The sequence below is a fragment of the Carcharhinus amblyrhynchos genome, chromosome 7 (assembly GCF_965287045.1).
Source record: "Carcharhinus amblyrhynchos chromosome 7, sCarAmb.v2.hapA, whole genome shotgun sequence".
NCBI lineage: Eukaryota > Metazoa > Chordata > Chondrichthyes > Carcharhiniformes > Carcharhinidae > Carcharhinus > Carcharhinus amblyrhynchos.
The window spans coordinates 89,549,354-89,572,905 of record NC_137330.1 but is presented as its reverse complement, the minus strand read 5'-3'; the positions used below and the strand labels follow the sequence as shown (position 1 = coordinate 89,572,905).

At 41.5% G+C, this 23,552-nt stretch overlaps 1 protein-coding gene across 1 annotated transcript in view; it reads right to left on the bottom strand.

Annotated features, from left to right (window-relative positions):
- Positions 1 to 23,552, bottom strand: part of mdn1 (midasin AAA ATPase 1) — a 187,776-nt gene that overhangs the window by 48,918 nt on the left and 115,306 nt on the right. The window contains exons 56-70 of the mRNA XM_080192761.1: positions 21,755 to 21,965; positions 20,460 to 20,685; positions 19,019 to 19,148; positions 17,863 to 18,033; positions 16,177 to 16,391; positions 13,975 to 14,365; positions 12,853 to 12,962; positions 10,616 to 11,321; positions 8,321 to 8,479; positions 7,747 to 8,020; positions 5,870 to 6,105; positions 4,259 to 4,354; positions 4,040 to 4,134; positions 2,058 to 2,182; positions 632 to 781 (exon numbers count right to left, since the gene is read on the bottom strand). Coding sequence (XP_080048887.1) covers positions 632 to 781; positions 2,058 to 2,182; positions 4,040 to 4,134; positions 4,259 to 4,354; positions 5,870 to 6,105; positions 7,747 to 8,020; positions 8,321 to 8,479; positions 10,616 to 11,321; positions 12,853 to 12,962; positions 13,975 to 14,365; positions 16,177 to 16,391; positions 17,863 to 18,033; positions 19,019 to 19,148; positions 20,460 to 20,685; positions 21,755 to 21,965 — 3,295 coding nt within the window. The remainder of the gene's footprint in view (positions 1 to 631; positions 782 to 2,057; positions 2,183 to 4,039; positions 4,135 to 4,258; positions 4,355 to 5,869; positions 6,106 to 7,746; positions 8,021 to 8,320; positions 8,480 to 10,615; positions 11,322 to 12,852; positions 12,963 to 13,974; positions 14,366 to 16,176; positions 16,392 to 17,862; positions 18,034 to 19,018; positions 19,149 to 20,459; positions 20,686 to 21,754; positions 21,966 to 23,552) is intronic.

Sequence of the window (23,552 nt, the reverse complement as noted above, 5' to 3'; positions counted from 1 at the left end):
AGTTGGAGAATTGAAACCTGTACCTAAAAACAAATCTGAATGCTGTTTTAATTAAAACTTGCATAGACCTCCTGAATTGAGTCGATCTTTGCACCACCTCCCCCAGCCACAGTCAACGCAACAATATTCATATTCCATCATTCAAATCTGCAGAGTTCCACACACTATATCTTGACCTCCAGTGGTTATCTATCCACAAGAATGTGGACTTTAAAAGCCTAATCACCTTCAAATCCTTCTTCCATTTTGTTTACATTATACTCCAGCGCTACATGCCTAAAAGGTCTTCTGCCTTATGTTTCCCCCACACCATCTATCTTTCCAGCAAAAAGAAAGTGTTATGATACTTGAACTCTCTCTCTAATCTTCAGTTTCCAGACCTTCAAAAATCCAAAAAGAACTGTCTCCAACTGAACCTCTAGTCCTTTCCCTCAACCAGCCCCCTAGTTTCTGCTCCACAATCCCTTGTAATGTCACTTGGGAGCATTTTGTTACAGAATGGTACTGTTCAATCCTCAAGTTATTTATTGCCTATTGCAAAACAACCCAAATTGCTTGTTAACTAAAGAAAAACATTTAGACTCAGTTAACCTAAACATTTCAAAAGAAATTATGAGATGGAAATAATTACCTTTTCCCTCCTTCTCCGGCACTGTCAAAACATGACAGTGAAACGCTAACAGCATTGACAGGCGACAATGAAACTCTCCCAGCGTAGCTCCTTCAATGAAAGTTTGTAGTGTGTTGATTACTGCTGGCAGCTTCATCTGCTCTTCCGCTTCTGTCCAGAGTAATAAAAGTACAAGTTTAAGAAAAACAACCCTTTTTGTGGACTACACTCAACAGAAGATTCTCAAAAATACTCAGCAGGTCTGCTCAGCACACATTGGGCACGATCAGCAGGAGAGGAAAAAAAGGGGGTGCCAGTCGTGATCTTCCTCGTTCATTTTTGGGACGTAATCAGCAGAAGTTGCTCTGCATCTATGTACGAGTCCTGAACTCAATTGTCTGGGCTTGCTTAAGTTTCTGCCCCCGCTGGTAGAGGTCCGAAAGATCTGGGCCATGTATGGTCCCCATCAACAGGTACCCTGTATGATGGCCTCGCTATTGCAACCAGAGGCCATTGAGGTCCTCCGTGAGGTCAGGGGTAGGGGGTGCCTCTTGGGCATTGTCAGCCTGGCATACCATTAATGCCAGAGGGGGCAAGGTCAGACCCAGGGAGGGTTCCTTTGTAGTGCACACGGAGTGCCAGAAAGCCATTCAACTAAGCTTGCCCAAAAATCAGGCAGGAAAAACTCCTGTATTTTTTTGTGGCAAAATCATGTCCACGCGCTGGAATGGGCAGAAGAATGTCAGTTGGGCCACAACAGTGACAGGAGACTTTGGGAGTTGAGCAAGGCTAAAATGGAGCTTCCTGACAAGGAATTCAAGATTACACACTCTACATTGCCTCTGGTATCCAGGGAGTACATCAAAAACTCAGCAGTCAGCAAAATTCAAGCACCTATCGCATACTAGCCCTAATGCAAGGGTTTCCTGATGAAAACAGCACTGTGAGAATGCATCTGCAGAGGAGCCAATTTCACAGCTATCATTTCGACAAAAAACTTCAAGTCACTCAGGAGGTGTCCAAACAGTGGAAATGTGTCAGAGGATATAAAAGGACAACTGAAACTTGGAAATACATTGCTGTTCCTTTTACATTACTGGATAAAAGCCCAGAACTTCCTATCTAGCATACATGGGCTGCTTTTCCTGCAACATGAACATCCAATGAATAAGATTGGAAACTAGAATGTTTGAATTTGTTAACTGATTATTAATAATTAACAACATCATTCCCACCTATGATAGTCATTTCATCCAACAATCATCAACTGTTCAACCAAGTTATCTGATTAAATTCATGTGATGGAAGTTTCAGATATCAAATACTGTGAATCTAAATGCTCCAGTTTAATACTGTAAATTGAGATAATTCTGCAGTGCCCAAACATTGATGAACTGCCTTCTGAATTTCACCACTATTCAATAAAGTAACAAGGAGGCTGCACTACCTTGCAAATTTTCTTCCGTTTGCTCCTGAAGGTATTTTTCAATTAACTGGTAGATTAAAAACCAATGCTTAGTTGATTTCTCCATGTGCCTTTTCATCACAACGTTGAGACTATTAGACCAGCAACTGTGGGTAGAAATTGAACGTACATGATTTGTTAAAAGCTGGGGAACGATTGGTCAAACTTTTGCTTCAAAAACATGCAGTTGAAAGTCATCCACCACAGTTCAGCTCACATCCGACAGTAAAAAAAAAACACAATCAAAAAGGCGGACCTGATTTTTAGCCAATTTGAATTGATTGTTAGAGGTAAAAAATAACTAGTCGGGGACGACGTCCCTTCACCAGATACTGAATCCGAAGCGCCAATACACCTAATGCTCCCATATTTATATACAAGCGAGGCTCCCCGATTGGTCATAATTGCCTGTCCAATCATTTTGGCCAACCAAATAATCTATATCAAATTAGCAAGGCGACAGATTAAAATGGGCAACTCCGAAAAGGAAAGGAACAGCCTGAAAAAAAAAGACAATGTGGAAAAGAAACTTAAAATATCAAATCAAAATGTGATTAAACGGAGTCAATAATGCATCCCAGTCCCTGCGATGCCAAATGGACACGGAAAGTAATTATGACCTTAATCAGAGAGCTCAGAGTCATGTGCCTCATTGGTGTCATTACAAGAGGGAAAATACCAGAAGCCAGACACCAACTTGTACTATTCCACCAATAGGCAAGCCCTCAATTCTTTCTTAATTGCTACAGGTAGAAAGGGAGTCTTGAAAATGTCAACAAAACCCAACACAATGTTATAATCCATAAGCTCAACTAAAAACAAAACTCAAACCTAGAATGTGTTTTGAAATTGAACTGTTTGCTTCAGGCTTGATTGAGATACGACAAGAAAACAAAACTGGCGATTCCTGACACGGCTGCCTCCCATTACTCCAGCTGGAAATGGGTATGTGGGAATGCCAGGATCAGACACGCTGCCTGGATATGAAGTGTGACCATCAGACTGTGCCACCAGGAGCTAACTGTATAAATTAACTTGTGCAGATGGGAGGGTTATGAGATGTGCAGATATAAAAAGGAACTTGCCCTTCAAGGGTGTGTTAATTAGTTTATTTGTCTAATTGGTATATGGAAAGAGTATAAAGAGAGACTTGCTGACACTGGTGGCAGGGTATAAAAGAGTTAGGGGCTGTATATTTGTAATATTTTACTTTATGAATACATCTAAAACTGAGTAAGGAATGACTCCAGGTCACTTCCTGTACCAACTGGCACCAGGAAAGAGGAGGAAGAAGTATCCAGCACTGTGCCCCACCATTGCCAAAGATCTTGGAGAGAATGTGCAAAAACTGGCATTCAGGATTTCTGTCAACCCATTATACATAGGTGGCAAAAACATACAAGTCCAAGTGATCTATTCTCAAGCATAATATTGGGTTGCATCAATAATTAACAGTCATGTTTGTTCTTGAACTACATCTAAAGGATCAGAATGATCAAGTATGACATTGATTGGTAAAAAGGCAATATTGGCACATGAGATTGGAAAGGGGATTATGCCTACTGTTCTTAGTAGGATGTTTGGAACTCTGGCGAACCTTCGCTGCCCTCTCTCTATGGCAAATATATCCTTCCTTAGGAAAGGAGATTAAAACTGCACACAATACTCTTGGTGTGTTCCCACCAAGGCTGTATGCAATAGCAACAAAGCCTCTTTACTCCTGTACTCAAATCGTCTTGCAATAAAGGGTAACAAACTATTTGTCTTCCTAACTTATGAACAAGGACACCCAGGTCCCTTTAGACATCGACTCTTCCCAGCACTATGGTCATTTCCACACAAGGGGTTTTAAAACATAAAATGTTTTCGCACAATTTAATTCCCACCAATTTGCAGCTACAGGAACAGTACAAATGATGCCACAGGTCCCCATTTAAAGTGGCTAATCAAATAATGATTCTCACTTTAGCTCCAGTTTGCGCCACTGAATGATCAGTTGACTGACAGCATCGAGGTGTTGCCTTAAGGACACAGATCGACTGGCATTCTCTTCCCAGTCCTGCAAAACAAAAACGGATTGTTTGTTCAGTATGGGTCGAGGATCGTCTACTGGTGTACCACCACCAGAATACAGGTTTTTTTGTTTTGGGGAGCTGGACAATGAGGGGAGAGGAATGGCTCACCTGGGATTTAGTCAAGAGGATCTCCAGGCCATTTAAGAATTTCGCTAAAGCACAGGAAACAGGAAAGCTTCTAATTCTGTCCATTACGACTAACAGCTGTAAAACAAGAATGATACAGTCTTGAAATTCACACCAAAACCTTGCTAGACCACACAACAAAGCAAGGCATATTCTAAACACAGACATGTGTCCATTGCCAAATTGAGGCTCAGAAGCTCCTAATAAATCTGTCACAAGGGACAGTTAAATACAGCAGCTGAAAGAAACGGAACAGGATGGTTTTAACCGTGAGAAATACAGAGCCCAAATCGAGACACAGACAGTGCTCCAAGGGTTCAATCTGAAATATTCATATTTTTTGTAGATGCTAGTGGATACATTTTGATACTAATTAATAACATTGCAGTGGTACATTCTCTTTCACTGCTATTATTCTAACTCATCCTGTTTCCTACCAAGTCTTTATATGAAGAATTGTCTTAAGTCTATCAAGTGATGAAATATTTCAGAAACTAGCATGGTTCAGAGTGCTAGGAGTGCTTAAAACAACAATGACAGCAAACTTCATTATTGGTGAATGCTCTCCTCAAGCACACTCCCAAGCGTACAAATTTACTCTGCGCCCAACTTCCTATTCAACTTGGGAATACCACAATCCACATCTGAAGAACACAAGAAATTGGAGCAGCAGACGACCATATGGCCTGTTGAGCCTGCTCTGCCACTCAATACAATCGTGGCCGATCAACTCCACTTTCCTGCCCATTCTCCATATCCCACTCTTACCCGACGTACCAAAATTCTGTCCACCTCAGCCTTAAAATGTATTCAACAAAGGAGTATTCACAACCACCTAGGATTCCAAAGATTCACAACACCGAGTGACATAATTTCTCCTCACCTCAGTCCTAAATGAACATCGGCCCCTTATCCTGAGATTGTTTGCACCATGAGGTGCAATCTCTCAATGTCTACTTTACCTAGCTCCTTGAGTCTTGTATGCTTCAATCAGTTTCTTCTAAACTCATGGATCAATTTACTCAGCCTCTCATAGGATGAACACCTCATCCCCAAGGCTATTTCTTTACTGTCTCCAACACAGGTGCATCCTGCCTTAAATGTGAATAATGCAGAAGCATAGTACAGCTATTTCAATACTGAACAGGTATTACATTGATGATTACTTAAATCCCAAAATACATGTGGGTGCTTAAACACCGGGCCAACTATAAAGGCACTTTATTTACTGGAATGCAGTATTGCATTCCATTGGGTAAATGCTGAAGAGCAAATTATATAATCAGTATTAAACTGTGTATACATTGTATGAAGAGGAATATCCCAAATTTTGTCTTTGCCCATTCCATGCGAATTATCATTTACTATTCCCACTTTAAAACAAAAATCCTCAAACGTAAGGAGAAAAGATTCACTGGCTGGAGAAAAGCAAATGGGTAAAATGACAGAGATTGAGGAGCAGGGATCCACGTTATAAGAACTGAAGATGGGACGCTTCAAAACGTTAAAGATCGCAACACGACCAAATGGATGCTCGGCACAAACCGGACAAAGAGCGAATGGTGCAGAATACAGTAACTGGATTCTCCTCACCTGCAGCAGCGCTGGATGTTCAGGCCAGTCCAATAGTAACTCTTTCACCTTTTGAGTGAAATTCCTCAGGATAGGCTGACACTTCTTCACCTGTTGGATATTTGGGTGTTGGTAGAAATCGTAAGTTTCTTCCTGGGGTAGGACAAGCTCAGAGCTTTCTTCTCCCCCGACAGAGTTTTGGATGAGAGCGCTGATCAATAACTGACTGCCATGAAACTGTCCACTCAAAGAAGCATCTAACCCAAAGCAAAGAAACATTACATTGAAATGAATAATATACAATTAACCATTTATGTTTAGTAATTAAGGGAGTGCAATTGTAGCACACCCAGTTCAACTTCCCAATTTCTTCTTCAATTTTTAATTATGTTCCTTTACGGTTCATTGAGGCAAAATAATGGCACAAACTTCATTCCAAAGGTAGCTAGACATGGCACTTAAGGTGAACGGGATCAAAGGTTATGGGGAGAAAGTAAGATTAGGCTATTGAGTGGATGATCAGCCATGATCGTAATGAATGACGGAGCTGAGTGAAAGGGCCAAACGGCCTCCTCCTGCACTAACCTTTATAATTTGGAGATCATCACCTTCATTAATTTTGCATCATCAGTGAATTTACCTACTGAATTTGTGAACCTTAACTCCAAATCACTAATGGATCCTGGCCAGGAAATTGAGATCAACCCCTGCTCTTCTTGGAGTTACGTCACGGCATCTTTTACACCGACCTCAAATCACAGAAAGAATCTCAATTCAACTTTGTACCTATGGTGCAGCAGTGCAAACGTAGCACTGGATTGTCAGCCCGCATTATATTCTCTAGTGCAGACTAAACTCTCAACTTTCTGGGCGGCATGGTGACATAGTGGTTAGCACTGCTGTCTCACAGCACCAGGGACCCAGGTTCAATTTCGGTCTTGGGTGACAGTCTGCGTGGAGTTTGCACGTTCTCCTCGTGTTTGCATGAGTTTCCCTCCGGTTTCCTCCCACAGTCCAACGAAGTGCAGGTTAGGTTGATTGGCCATGATAAATTGCCCCTTAGTATAAGGGGAGGGGGGTGGGATGGGATTAGAAGTGCATATATGTGGGTTTACAGGGATAGGGCCTGGGTGGGATTGATTGTTGGTGAAGGCTCAATAGGCCAAATGGCTTCCTTCTGCCCTGTAGGGATTTTATGATTCTGACTGTGCCAACAACAGAGCGCATTCAACCACCTCAATGGTCGCTCCCACTGGAGATCTGAATGAAGAATGGAAAAAGATGCTCTGATCCATCCAGCCAGTTAAATTAATAAGTTTTTTTTTGCAGCTTCAGCTCCTCGTCACCTATATTTTCCTCAATGTTAAGCAGACAATTGGGACAAATAGTCAGTCATGCAACAGTCTCATTCATGTTAAATTTCACACAAATTCCTACAAATTCACCCAACATCAGAGTGCACAGGCATCATTGTCATCGGCTTGAAAAACAGTCTGTATATTGTCCGTAAAAATATACTGCAAGATAGGAGACACTAATGACACAGAATTAAGAATCCAGAGACCCAGGCTATTGTTATGGGGTCACTGCTTCAAATTCCACCATCACAGTTGGTGGAGTTTAAATTTAATAAAATCTGGAACTGAAAACTAGTCTCAGTGACGAAGCTATGGAATTGTTACGAAAACCAATCTGTTTCAGTAATGTCCTTTACGGAAGGAAATCTGCTGTCCTGACCTGCTCTGGCCTCCATGTGCCACCAGACGCACAGTAAGGCAGTTAAAATAGCATAGCAAGTCACTCAGGGCAATTAGGGATGGGCAACAAATACTGACCACAGAAACTGGCACCCACATACCAACAAAGAATTAAAAATTTAAATAGTTGAATACACTCACCAATTAGAGAGTAGAACTGCGTACTTAACAAGGCAGCTGTATGGTAAGAGGACACAAAAGCATTAAGGTAGTCACTACACTGATGTGTTGGTGTGGCCTGGCGGTACCATACAGTTTGTGCAAATCCCAAATACATTTGCTGGTGAATATTCATGATGATTTGAATTGAACTCTGTGACATGTGGGCAACATCAGCTGTTTCAGTCACTGTGCTCTCAACTTCAGTCTCCATCTCTTGTTCAAGACTAGGCTGGGATGTGATGTCAGAAAAATCCTGAAGAAAGAAAAATTAAACTGCTTAACAGTCAAATGATTCAAAGGTCTATCTGTGCTTGTTCTATGAAACTACATGGAAGAGAGAGACGTTTTAATGCTTGTTTCACACATCATTTTAAGCTATTTCATAACAATGCAGCTTAGGAAAACATCAACTTTAAAATGTACATCAAAACAAGTGATTCATCCAATGAAATGATCAAAAATATAATTTAAAACAAACGCAGAGCCACAGTGTATATTATAGTTCCTTCATTAAAGGTTAGAACAAACTGAAGAAAATAATATTCCACATTACCTTGTTATACTGTGGGAAATTCTGTTTGAATTCATTTTCCTCGTCCTCCTCAGTCAGGCCTGAGACATGTTGTTTGCTCTTGTACTTATACAGGCTGGCTTCCTGCTCCTCTTTCACTCTCCTACATTCTTCTTGTTCATGCCAGGCATTTACCATTGCCTTTAATACAAGACATCAACAGAATTTTTATTTTGTTCAATTATGTTGCTCCGTTTCCTGCCAACCCCAAGAGTACACTACTGGGTTTGTTAGCTGGAAGACACTTTAGACCTGGGGTGGGACTTTCCAGCCCCAAGACCAGAAAATCCCGCCCAAGGTCAATGGACCTTTCCATGGTCTGCCTCTCCCGCTCTCTACGATTCCCGTCACAGGTGGGATGGGAAAATTCTGCTCTTGATCTTTTCTGTCCCAAACTGCATGGTAAGCACTGCTGCCTCACAGTGCCCAGGATCTGGGTTCATAAGTGTGCGTGGAGTTCGCATGTTCTCCCCATGTCAAGTGCTCCAGTTTCCTCCCAGTCTAAAGAAGTGCAAGTTAGGTGGATTGGCCATTGACTCAGTGTCAGGGGGATAAAAATACAAATGTCTAAAAACACCACCTTTAATTATCAATAGGCATTGATTAAAAAAACTATATCCTTTTCCTTCTCCCTCTCTCTTCCTGCTTTTAAAAGTAGTGGCTCAAACCAACTGCAGTCGCTATCTAACCAGTTTTCATCTCTTCTACAAGCTGAGCCAAAGCAAGGAACATTAGCAAGTAATCTGGTCCTGGGAGACTCACACCTCTACTTCATCTTGTCCAAGTCCTGTATCGACATGCAGAGTTTCCTGGATGGTAGTCAATAAAATCATGCCAAATTTCACCCTGTCCCCTTTCTAATATAGAAAGCAAATCATTTATGAAAAGGAAATAATTATTTTTGGTGTACGTGGAAGGCAGTATCTATAGGCTATCCCCAGAATCCTACAGTGTAGAAAGAGGTTGTTCAGCCCATCGAGTCTGCACCAATTTTGCAAAACAACATCTTAATCCAGGCCCTCTAACCCTGTAATCCCACCCACTTACCATGGCTTATACACCTAACCTACACATCTTGGGTCATTAAGGAGCAATTTAGCTTGGCCCATCTTTGGGCTGTGAGTGGAAAACTGAAGACACGGAGGAAATCCACATAGACATGGGAGAGAACACCCAAAGCCAGAATCGAACCCGGGTCCCAGGTGCTCTGAGGCAGCAGTGTTAACCACTGTGCCACCCTGTTGTCCACATTTTTATTAAGAGGTCATTCAGCCCCTTGAGCATCTCCTGCTATCTGATTGCATCACAGCTGACCTGTACCTCAACTCCATTCATCCACTTAAGTTATGCTGAAGGTGGAGTCATCCACAATGTATGCAGAAAAAAAATGTCAAGTGTAGCTCGAGCAGGTAGAGGTGGCAGGTCTCCTCACCTGAAAGGCAGTTGAGTCTTTAATGGCAAGTTGGGAGTTTTGATGAGTGGCTTATAAAAGCATTGGATTTAAATTCAATTTTATAATTTGTAGTGGTGGGATCTGAACCTTATCTCTGGGTTGTTAGTGAAGAACTATAAATGGCCTAGCCACTATATCCAGTCAAAATGTTTGGAGAATCACTTGCCAAATTTAACACATGCCAGCAATGCTACCAGAAATGCCTCACTATCTAAAAAATATTTTAAATATGTTAAATTTAAATTTACACATCAAGTTCTAAAATTTCAAGAAGAATTAAACCTGACGTGAAATGCTTTGAATTTATACAGTTCCAAAAAAAAAGATGGTACAGCAGCTGATTGGGGAAAGAGAAGCAAAGAGATGGGGAAAGTATTTAAGATTTCCACTCATTATTACTCAATGACAATGGCTGAAATTTTATGTGCACCTGGTTCAGTCAGTTGTACCCTGGTGGGTACAACTTGATGCCCGTCAGTATTTACTATAAAGGTTTACACACGTGTTCAACTAGTAAATGGATGGTATACCAGAGGATTGCTGCTGACAAACAAGAAGTCACTGCCAAGAAAAATATTGGCGATGCTGAGAGTGGGTGGGATGAGGTGTTAAATAGGGAGAAGGAAGAATAGGCTGGGAAGGACAGAAAAGATTTACTGATTTGATAAAACCTGATATTTGAAGGATTTTCACAGTAACTTAATTGCAATGTTATGTACGACTATTTGTGACAGCAATAAATAAACTTAAACAACATGTACATTACAATGCCATATGTTTGCCTACTGAGGAATCAGAATACCAAAGCATCAAATTCTAATTACTTGGCAGATGTGTCTGAAAAGTTGCAGTGACGCCTGGTCCAGGTCACCCAGCGAGAGCACATGACAACGCAGATACAGCAGAGCATTCACCAGTAGCTGTTCTTGTGTTGGGAGCAAGTGTTGTGCCTTAGCCAGGGACTTTTCATCTGTCAAGGTTTTGCACAAGAACTGGTTAAGCCCTTTGAGGGTCTCCATGGAGGTCTTTGAACATAATTCACCTGCCTGGGCAAGGTAGGTTGGGAACGAAAAGCTGACGGAAGGGAAGGCTGAAAGGCAAGTGACAAGTCTGGTGAGGTCAGGCTGTTTAACAAGCTTATTATTTAGTGATAGGTGAACCTCAGATGCCAGAAGTCGCATGCCATGTTGCATCTGCAAAATGGCACCAAGTAGGGGCTCTACGACATCAGGATACTGACAGTACTCTTCTGCGATGCGCCTCCTGAACTGGTGATGGGATTGCTGCCAAACTGCCTCTTCATTGAGTAAGGCCTGAACACTCTGACGCGATTTAGGTCGCTTCGCCTGCAGGAGTAGCAGCAGACGGGAGAGCAGGGATTTGACTTTGGACCTCTGTGCAATACTGTTGACATAATGGTGGACGTCTTGGTACAGGAAGTCATACTGAGGTACATGGGGACGGTAGGCCTGTTTTCTGGACAATACTGCAATCTGCTCCTTCAGATGGCTGATTCTTCGCTGCAAAAACCTAGGGCATGTAAAACAAAAAATTATTTAAGTTGATGGGACACATTGCTGATGTCTCATTTAATGGAGCAGAGCAACACAATATTCTTGAGTATTAAAAGCTCTTCAAAAGAGAACTCTTGTTTAGGTGTCCTCTATCACAAATGTCCCAGAATCTCTTCGCAATCAACCAATCATGCAGTGAACAGCATTGTCAAATATCATCTTCCAATCCAACAAAGGACCACAAAACGATCAACAGGAGTTGGGACGTTTTGTTGAAGTTGTACAAAACATTGGTAAGACCACACTTGGAATACTGTGTACAGTTCTGGTCACCCTATTATAGAAAGGATATAATTAAACTGGAAAGAGTGCAGAAAATATTTACTAGGATGCTAGCAGGACTTTATATTTTTGAGTTATGAGAAGTTGGATAGACTAGTCCTTTTTACTCTGGAGTGCAGGAGACTTAGGAGGAAAGATTTTATAGAGGTCTATAAAACAATAAGGGGTATAAATCAGCTAGATAGTCAACATCTTTTCCTAAAGTTAGGGAGTCTAAAATTAGAGGGCATAGATTTAAGGTGAGGGGGGAGAGATACAAAAGATACTTTCCACACAGAGTGTCTGGAACAAGCTGCCAGAGGTAGTAAGAGGTGGGTACAATTGTTTTTTAAAAAGCATTTAGACTGTTCCATGGGTAAGATGAGTACAGAGGAATCTGGGCCTAACGCGGGCAATTGGGAGTAGCTTAGTGGTTAAAAAAAAGGGTGGTATGGACAATTTGGGCTGAAGGGCCTGTTTCCATGCTGTATATCTCTATGACTCTAACTCTTAATATTACATTCCTCTGACAGGCATTCAAGCCAAGTTTGCTCGTCACCTAAGCACCATTTTGATTTATGTGGTGTTCTTCCACTTTCAACTTTAATGTTGGCCTGAAGCAAGGGCTTCAGCCTTGTGATGTTTCAACAAAACCAATGGTGCAGGAAGGCAGTACAAGGGTGACTGGCTCAGCAATATGTTTCAGGAGGAAACCGATTTACGTTCACCTGCAGTTAACAGTTCATAAACCCTAGCAATTTCCCAAACTCAAAAGTGCTGCAAATAAGGTCCAATTGTTAACTTCCCAACATAACCGCTTTCATAAAAAAGCTACGTAAAAAATCTCAATGGAGGAACACTCTAATTCTTTATGTCATGAGTTGACATACGCACTCACAGACATTCATTACATTTAAAATTACTCAGATGGTTCCCAGAGGTTCTTTTCTCCCGAAACATTGATAGCAAAATCTCTCATCCACAAGTCAAATAGTTCTCAACTTCACATGGCCAAAACACAGCCAGGCACACATCCTTACTGGAATAATGGATCAGAGAGTCTGTCACTTAATTTGCTCAGCTATTCTCACAGGCAATCTGATACAGCAATTCAAGTCAGTCTGCTGGACTGGGAACCAGGAAGTGCCCGAAGAATGAGAAAAGGAAGTCATGGATTAGTGTAAACAATACTGATTGGCTAATAGACAGCATATTTAATTAGGCACCTAATTTGGGGATGGCAATGTCTGTTCTCTCCGTCCTGTAATAGTTCTTGACCAGTCAATAACTGTTCAGACAGGCTGCGGCTCTTCCATTCACACTGCAATTGTTGCAACTAGGAAAAGGGAAAAAAAAGACTATTAGCAGGCAGCAACAACAACAACAACAACAACAACTTGCATTTATGGAGCAACTTTGGATCACAGTGTCTCAAGTCAGAAAAAACATCAACAATAATAAAGCAAATGTGGACAGCTACAAATATATGACTTTACCAAGCTATTCAACTACAGAGTTGGCATTTCAATGCACTGATATTATCCATGCGAGTTAAGAGCATTTTAGTGAATGGGTGGTTTATTTTGAACACACATCTACAGCAATGGGATAAACAGCCAATAGGAAGTTATTTGCAAGTGCAAAGCCATCATGGAATCTTTTAAGGTACACCTGAATCACCAGAACAGGCAGGTGGGGTCTCAGTTTATCAATTCACCCCAACAACACCTCTAAATACATGGCATCTTCTGTACTCAAGATCAAAAGACAATAACTTTTATGCAGCGTGAATGTGCAGTATGTTCAGGTGGATCACACAAGGTTACAGTGAGCAGAGATTATAAGGGGAGTTGTTCCATAATTGCTTCAATTCTAACCTTGCCCAGATGAAGGTCTCCACGGTTTCAGCAATGAGCAAGAAAGTGCTTTGACATCAAAACTCACCTCACACGCCACTGTTGCGGTTAAGCACCCTCTCCTTCTAAGGGAAGCAGCAATCATGGACAAGTGGAACACTCAAAACACCAGGATCAATTTTTAATTAATTGCAATTTACAAAAGTTTGTTCCATAATTCATCCACCGTTGAGTAAATGCAAAGGATCAAAACGGTAAACTTGAATTGAGTAGGCTATAAAGGACAAAGCACCGGCACATAGCGGCACAACGATTTAAGGCACAGGAGTTGGAGCAATTGTGGTAAATGCAAGTGTCGCAACATCACAAATGGCATCACTGACCATTGCTTCTGGGTCCAGTGGGGTTTCTTGGAGAATATGCAAAATCTAAATATCATTAAACATGTCCCAGTTAGGTGATTAACTACAAGACAAAAACAAGATGACTGACCTCCTCCTTGACATAATTTAACTTGTACAGCTTTTTGACAGCAGGATCAAACTTGGTCTGCGGCGTCCAAATCTGAATCTGAACCAATCCTAGGTTCACCCACAGGCAGCCACTCTGGGCCTGTGCCGAAAGGCTTCGAAAATCCTTTTCTTTGCCCACAAACTTGCGCACACAGGTAACAAGAAGCGAAACGAGATCTTCGGGCAGTATTTCCTGCTCTGCAAGATTGCTGAGTAAACTCTGAATACTGTGACTGGCAATGCTGTTTTTATCAATGGCGAGTTGGTCACATGTCTGCAAATATTCCTCCCGAAGCTCTTCTGGCAAAAGATCCTTAATTGCATGGAGCTGTTTAAGTAGCAACGTGCACTGCAATCTGGAATCTGTGAATCTGTAAACAACAAAGCGTCAAGTTCTTTTCCTCTCCCCCAGAACTTACAAATACCATTTGAAACTACACCATTTGGTGCTTAAAACTTTGATTTTAGCATTACGAATTTGACAGCTATATTACAGAATGTCTTCAGAACAAGCATCTATTACCATTGGCGTTTGTTTTCTGGTTAGAAATTAAACCTGTAAAAACACAAGAAGCCAACATCATATCAGCAAACAGACCTATTCACATCCCGCATTCAAAAATAAGTTCTGAAGTGAGTTATGACACTTGCACGGCATTTCATTTAATCCCAAATCAAGTTACAGGAACCGTGCGCTAACCCACTATACAACACAGTGGAATGCATTGGTGTAAAACCAATTTCAGTTAGCACGCTGGATAATTACAGAGTCCTGGGAGTGGAGGAACTATTCCAGCAGTCACGTCTCTCATTGCTATTGCACCAAAATTCTCACATTTTAGAAATACGTACATCATGAAACTGCTTATAATTCTAAGAAAAAAGTCAGCAGCTTCACTTGCCCATGGTAAGTGTTCTTGTCCTTGGTAAGTGTTCTGGGGGATGGACTTTCCTCACATACCAAGCCAAAGGCAGCACCCCCCCACCCCCAACCTACACCAATGCTTCCACAACTGCTGGCATTGGTACGACAGAGATACATTCTTGCTGACCAGCATAGTGGGGATTCATTTCTATGTTCAATTTTCATCCCAGTTCAGTTGTTTGCGCTGAAACACATTTGAAAATATCCAAACAAACCAACCATAATGAGAATGTTCACTTTCAAATAAGCAGTGGCATTGTTAATTCCAACTCCTTTTCTACAACATGGTGCAACAGACCGAAATTTGCTAATGACACAAAAATAGGTGGAAAAACAGGCTCACATGAGGAAATATAAAGTTTACAAATGAATATTGACAGACTAGAGGGGTGGGCCAAAGTATGGCAGGTGGAGTTTAATGTAGGTAAGTGCAAGGTTAACCATTTTGGTCAGAAAAATAAAAACAGCAAATTTCTATTTAGATGGGAAACAGATTTAAAGGATGTCTGTGCAGAGGGATCTGGGTGTCCTTGTGCACGAGTCTCAGAAAGTAGATATGCAGGTGTAGAACGTTCTGAGGAAGGCAAATGGAATCTTGGCTTTTATTGCAAAAGGTCTAGAGTATAAAAGTAGAGAAGTGTTATTACAATTGTATAAGGCACTGGTGAGACCACACTTAGAGTACTGTATTCAGTTTTGGCCATCTTATTTGAAGAAGGATGTAGTGGCACTGGAGGCAATTCAGACAAGGTTCACTAGACTGATTCCAGGTTTGAAGGGGCTGTTGTATGAGGAGGGGGTGAGTAGCTTGGGCTTGTATTTGTTAGAGTTCAGAAGAGGGGCGGAGGTGGGGGTGGATTTGATTGAGATATATAAAATACTCAACGGGATTGATAAAGTAAATGTTAACCAAATGTTTCCCCCTTCTAGAACAGTCTAGGACAAGAGGTCATAGTTGTAGAATAAGAGGGGGGAGGTTCAAGACAGAAATAAGGAGCAGCTACTTCTCGCAGAGGGTTGTCAATCTGTGGAACTCACTGGCCCAGAGTGCAGTAGATGCTGAATCGATCAATGGATTCGAGATAGATAAACATTTGATCAAAATTGAGATAAATGGCTATGGGGAAAAAGGGAGGGAAGTGGCGTCAGGATGAGATGGAGATGAAGATGAATCATGATCATATTAGAATGGTAGAGTGGGCTCAAAGGGCTGAATTGCCAACTCTCACTCCTAATTCTGATGTTCCTATGACATACCTGAAATCGGCAAAGGAACACATAGCCATGTTGGTCCACAACACTAAGCTGACTTCTTGTAATTGCTGCATTCGCTCCAGCCACTCGCCCAGAGTCACGTGGGACGCTATTATCACATCAGTTCCACTGACAGTCCCAGAAGTATTTTGATTGGCGTTGGTCAAAATTTCAAAGAAACACTTAGATTGAACATCACGACATAAAATGCCAGGCCCCTATTAGAGGAAAATAAATATTCTCTGGGCATTAAGAACATTACAAAATCTGGTTTTAACTATCAAGCAAGCTATATCAAGTTCCTTTGGTTTACAAGTTAGTTTTCCTCTTTCTTCTGCTTGCTCTATGATACAATATTGTCAGCTAAGATTCCAGGCAATACATTCCCAGACTACTCTCGGCGCTATGCTTTACACTATTTGGAGATGATTATTTACGATCTGCAGATGGACAAAGAATGACTACAACAACAATTATAGCATTATTGGCTTTAAAATGGTTATTTTGGCTAAGAGTTAAGCTGGGATTTTTGGTCAACTTGTAATTAAAACCAACGCAGATTGTAAAGTTACTCTGAGTCAGGGATTTGGTCTGGAGCTGTGATCTGAAGCTTCCAACGTTGACCAAATATTACTTCCAAGTAGATACAGTGACAATGAACTTTATTGCCTTTATGTGACGAATGTGCCATTTGAACTAAGCATTTTGGCATCTTTTACAAGTAATTTCATTGAACCTAAAGATTCTTTCTCAGTTACACAATTGGCTTTATGACAGAATCTTCTGGAAGCATTTAGAAGAATTTGTAGATAAAAGGGCATATGGGGGGGATTCTTTCAGCCCACTGCACTACTCTAGTAGCACAGTGGGCCAGGAGACATGTACAGGGCCAGTTCACAGGCTTCCCGCTGGGCACCATAGCCTCCGTGACCAAGATCTTCAGTGTAACCAGCTCTGTGATTTACAGCTTGGAGCTGATTACAATATGAAAATTCCTATTTGCAACTGATTAGCGGGTTCAGGACAGAAATTGGTGGGCCACTAGCATTTCCCCGCTCGATTCTGGGGCTAGGTTTTCATCTACGTGCAGAGCACGAATTGTTTTCAAATCATAGCTGCTGAAGTGTTTCCCAACAAGGGCATTCAGCCTCCAATCTTTGGATAAGCATTCTGCAAGGTAACCTTCAAGGCAAACAATAATGCAAAATCGCCAAGCAGAAGCTAATAGCCAAGTTCCGCACACGAGGACGGCCTCAACTGGGATCTTGGGTTCATGTCACACTACCTGTAATTCCCCCCCACAATTTGCCTGGGCTTGCAAAATCTTACTAACTGCCCTGGCTTGAAGCAATTCACACCTCTTTAATCTGTGCTTAACCCTCTCTCCACTTATTGTCTGTACCTATTACGACTTGCATTCCAACCATTATCTTGCAATTGAATCTATGTCTACATATGCCCTGCTTGTGAACCCAATTCTCCACTCACCTGATAAAGGAGCAGCGCTCTGAAAACTTGTGCTACCAAATAACCTGTTGGACTTCAAGCTAGTGTTGAAACACTTCTTACTGTTCAAAATGCTTGTTGAGAATTATACGTTTAATATTATTGTACAACTGTTCACTCATTAGCTATCCTGTTGGCAAACCTCACGCTCATACAGGTTATTTAAAAGAAAATAAAACCAACCTTTAGGGATTTGTCGATGCTAGCTTCTGGCACCCAATCGTCTCTTATGGATGTGGGGGGTTTCCACGTCAGCCAGTAGTCAGGGTCTGTTGTAACAGAGCTATTCCAGAATGTTCCAAATGTGGTCGACAACAGTTCTGAAGTCAGCAACTTTAATTCTTCAGCAGAAAGCTGGGATAACGAGAACACATTAACTATTTAGAGATACAATTTCATCAATCAAATATTTTCCTCTTTCTTTCACTGATATATTGAATGTGCATGTCCATATTCATTTACAATTTGGGGTTTCACTGATCTGTCAGATTCAATGTTTCCAAGAGTAAATATGAGGTGTTTCAGGAATTAATTTGCAAAAAAAAAAAATTATTTTTAAAAAAACTAAAAACTATTTAAATATAAGCTTATTTATTAGTGTCACAAGTTGGTTTACATTAACACTACAATGAAGTTACTGTGAAAATCTAGTGCCTGTTCAGGAACAGAGGTACTCTTTTTGGTCCATCTCCATGTGTATGCGCGTGTATACACATATGTAGTTGTAGATTGAGGGAGAATTTAGCACGGTCAGTGCACCGAACCAATACGTCTTTCAGACTGTGGGAGGAAACCGGAGCATCCGGAGGAAACCCACTCAGTTGGTGGAGTCACAATCTGATTGCCACTTCACAGAAGTTCAGGCCCTGCATTTTCCAGAACCTTTTACTGACATCAAGAACTCTCAGGTTAGGTTTTGTATAACCAGATGCAAATGAAGCCCCAAACGCACCAAAACACTGAACCCACGCTTCCAAAAAGATATCCTTCCCCCAACACAGCCCCCAGTCTTAAAATCCAGCAACAGGTTGTGAATCATTTGTACACTGTAAATGTGTGGGTTTCCTGAAACACCGATAACAGACTTATAACAAGCAGTAATTTATTTACTAGCTTAGCAGCAACTTCATGCTTATACTCTGCCCGCGCTCCTATAAATTTGACCCCTTCTGTAGCCGTGGCATCATGTCATTGTGTGGCCACTCAGTCTACACACTGAGTAAAAAAAGGACAACAGGTCTGTCAGGTGAGACAATGTTTCTTCTGACACACAGGAAAGAAAATCACAACACTACAGCATTTCAATGCTTACCTTACCCAATTGTATTCATGTGCTCACCTCATCAACCTGTGCTAAGTACCAAAATCCTTGGAGCTCTTGGGTTGCCATTGGTGTAGACCGTAAACAGAATGATACTAATTGACGGAGTTGAGCTTGCATCATTGACTGATCTGGTTTAGCTCTGGCACTGGTGGTGGTAAAACATGAAGTTCAGTACTTCAAATGCTACTGGTTTTCAAGTCAGTCTTTTTTTTAAATTAAAACAAAGGGTTGACAATAAAGCAAAAAGAGATAATTAATGATGGGTATGTGACACCTTTGGTAATATAAAGCATAATGTGATTAAATAAAGTATAAAGTGGTTCGCATTGCTGCCTTACAGTGCCAAGGACCCAGGTTTGATTACCGGCTTGGGTCACCGTCTGTGTGGAGTTTGCACATTCTCTGTGTCTGCATGGGTTTCCTCCGGGTGCTCTGGTTTCCTTCCACAGTCCAAAAGTCTGCAGGTTAGGTTGTTGGCCAAGCTAAATCACTCCTTAGTGTTAGGGGGATGTCACTGGGATTAGTAGGGTAAATGTGTAGAGTCACAGGGATAGGGCCTGGGTGGGATGTCATTGGTGCAGGTTCGATGGGCTGAATCTCCTTCTGCACAGTAGGTATTCTATGATTTTCACTTGCTGTACAGGCAAACAATATCATGATTTGAAAACAGGTTGAAAGTACTATTAGTACAATAACTCCACATTCCCTTTTGATGTTATAGAAAATCTCAAACACACACACACCCCCACCCTCAAAATAAAGTTTGTGGTTTGATGTCTTGAGAGAGCATGAAAAAGGGTATGGCCCAATTCCATTTTCAATATTACGCTCTGAGTTTCCCATGTTTGGGCACATATACAAATGTTAATCACCAGATATTCACTGCATGGTTTCAGTTTTGTACATTTACAACGACAGAATCTGAGGATCATAAAAACTGACTACACTGATCAATGTTATAAAGGTGGGCAATCCATTGATAGGGCTGGTTGACAGTGGTCTCCACTGGCAAGCTTCATAGTGTGCAGTAGTTCTTTTTTAAGTGGCAAGCAAATTGAACAGCTATTGAAGGGGGAGATGGTGGCATGGGGGTATCGTCACTAGATTTAGTCGTCCAGAGGCCCAGGCTAATGCCCAGAGGTCACTGGTTCAAACCTGAGTGTGAAATCTGATGGAATTTAAATTTAGTTTAAACTTGGAATGAAAATCTAGTCTCAAATGATGACCATTAAACTATCAGTTGTCAGGGATTTGCCATCTTTATCTGTTGTGGTTTACATGCAACTCCAGGTCCACAGCAATGTGGTTGACTCTTAAAATGCCCACCAAAACAGCCTAGTAAGTCACTCAAGTTCAAAGGCAATTAGGGATGGGCAATAATTGCTGGTCTTGCAAGTGACCAACCACTCCCCCATGAAGAGAATGAATAAAAATAAATGTACTCTTCTTTGCTTACCTGGAGGTTAACGATAGATCCAAAAGGTCAGCCACTACTTTATACTTGCAGAGCATTGCCAGATACTCCAGTGCAGGCCACAGTTGAATTGTACTTGCTAATTGATTTAAATTTGCTCCATCCAGCTGAGGTAGGCTAGCCTCAGGGCTCTGGGAGTCTGAAGAGTTTAGAAGACTCTGAGATTTCATCATTGAGGTTTGCACATCTACCGCACACTGCAACATGCCTGAAACACAAAATGGTAGTGCCATAGCTACTTCAAAAATCAACAGCTAATTACTTGAGCAGCATCAACTTGAAAATCTGGTGGGCTTGAATTTTCAGGGTGGTGACGGCCCACCTCCTGCCACGTGGGGAATCAGCAGGAAACATATCCCAACCAACGCCAGCAGAAATGTTGACTGGCAGAACTGCCACTCATAACCTGGAGGTGATCCCACTTTGGAGAGCTGCCAGCCAATCCAACTGTCATTCTATGCGCAGTGGCCAGAGAGGGCAAGGTCAGGGGGAGGTCCGCAAGCTCCCAGGCTCTAAGGATGAATATCCCCAGTCACAGAAAAATGGAGGTTGGGCAGGAAAAGGCCCTCAAGTGGCAAAAGGGTGAGCTTCCCATTCAAGGCCCTGCCCAGCCCACTGTCTGCTATCAACATTCAGCTTATCAATGCCAAAACTGGACTCCAAGCTGACAACTAAATTTGCCTCAAGTCCAAACCTTCCTGAAGCCTAACTTTTTGAAAGATTCCTGCCATTGCCTGCAGAGCAGACCAGACCAAGTGTCTGGATATCAACCCCATCTTGGTGCATCAACACCAGTCCTGCTTTCAGCCAGCAGAACGTACCTGAACTTTAACTCCCACGTGAGGAAATTCTCACTGGGCTCTGGACTCTAAAATCCATGTGTATTAGGATCCCTATCTTTGTTTTTAGTAATTCATAGTTGTAAAACTCTTTTGAGTCCATCTCCATCTTGTTTGCATGTGTATGCATACATATGCAGGTATATACATATGTAGGTATAACGATCATTCCTCGGGTTTGAATATATGAATAAACAGTATCTCTGATTTAACCTGAAGGAGAGTTTGCATTGAGCCATTTTAAAAAGTAACTTCACAAAGGGTTTGGGGAAAATATCCCAATTTATTTCAAACGTTAAAAATACCTGTGTTATGGACAGTCAGAAAAATAAAAGGAGTTGAGTTTGCTTCTCTCCCCTCTCTGTAACATAGCACTTAACTTCAATTTTCAGGCTATCCCAAAGCATTAGATGTGGTTTTTTTTAAAAAAAAGCATACCAGTATCACACTCTGCAAAGTGATTTGCTTGGACGACGAGACCCCAAGCTAACATCAAGTGTCGCTTGATATTCCAATCAGTAGCAGTTGCCTTTATTCTATGGAGCTGTTCTTTCCAAGTCATGTCCGTCATTTTTGGCCTCAGTCTCAGCACATCCAGGACAGAGCTCATTACCTTGAGTTTAGATGCACATTCCACGACAGATTCAGCCTAAAAGAGGAAAAGGTATTTTTGTCCAATGTGTCAACTTTTAGAGCTTCACAACCTTGAATATCTAGAATAGTACTGCATTTGCAGAATAGGTAACCACTCCTACAGGTTAAGCTAACTTTATACATGACCTCCCTCCCTGCTTCAACCAGGCTAATCTTTTGGTCGCCGCACTTACGCAAGGATATTTTGGCCTTGGAGGGAGTGCAGAGGAGGTTTACTAGGCTGATACCGGAGTTGAGGGGGTTGAGCTATGAGGAGAGGCTGAATAAACTAGGCTTGTACTCGTTAGAGTTTAGAAGAATGAGGGGAGATCTCATTGAGACATATAAGATGATGAATGGGATGGATAGGATTGAGATGGAGAGGCCCTTCCCGCTCAGAAAGGACAGTAGGACTAGGGGGCACAGCCTCAAGATAAAGGGGTGGGGGGGGAAACGGTTTAGAACGGAGTTGAGGAGGAACTTCTTCACTCAAAGGGTGGTGAATCTCTGGAATTCTCTGCCCGTTGAAGTGGTGGAGGCTGCCTCGCTAAATATTTTTAAGATGCGGGTTGATGGGTTTTTGATAAGCGAGGGGATTAAGGGTTATGGGGAGAGGGCGGGAATGTGGAACTGAGCCACGACAGATCAGCCATGATCTTATTGAATGGTGGGGCAGGCTCGAAGGGCTAGATGGCCTACTCCTGCTCCTATTTCTTATGTTCTTTACCAACTTTAATTCAATCTCTCTGGTTCAAAAACTGACTCCATCTAAGAATAATAATGTGCCAGCAGAACACCTCATAACATGCAGTTTCTCTTTTTTCTAAAAAAACTGGAACACTTCAATGCTTAATCTACAGGTTCAGTTTATAACATAAAAAGTACAATTCCACTGCATTATGCCCACATTATAATGCTATATTAAAGCACACTAATGCTACTTAATCTTCATAATTACTTCAGTTCACTATTAAATGGGAACTGTATTTGCTAAAAGGATTTCCTGATTTCTGTCAGACAGCTAATCTCTGGTAAATCCACTTTTGTGTGTAGCAAATAGAAATGCCTTAAATGCATCTCAACTATTTCTTGTGACAGCAAGTTGTGCATTCTATCCACTCTCTGGTTGAATAAAACATTTATTTATGGTCCTCAGTTTTGGATTCTCTCTATAATCAACTCTATCAGACTCCTCCACAGTTAAAAGTTTCCGATGGGTCACCATCAGTCTTTTCTGGTGAGACAAATCACATCTGATACAGCGCTACAGATGCACAAATGCTGCACGTACTTGTTCGCTGCAGGTTTCCTCCCTGGCTGCATTTCTTATTGGATGTGATTGATCCCAGTTAGTCATCTTCCTCAGTGAATTTTGCCAATACCAATCCCTTAGTTTGTAGGATTTTTAGTTATGATGATTCTTAATCAGTATTTTAAATAGTTAGAAAGTTTTACGCATTTTCAATGGATCACTTTCAAATCTGGAAAGGTTGCTGACTCTTTCCACTTGGTGGTTTATAACCGGGTTGCCCTTTGCAGAACTTTATCAAACATTAGCTTTGATCAGCTAGAACCTTTGCCCAATTACCAACATCTCAATGCT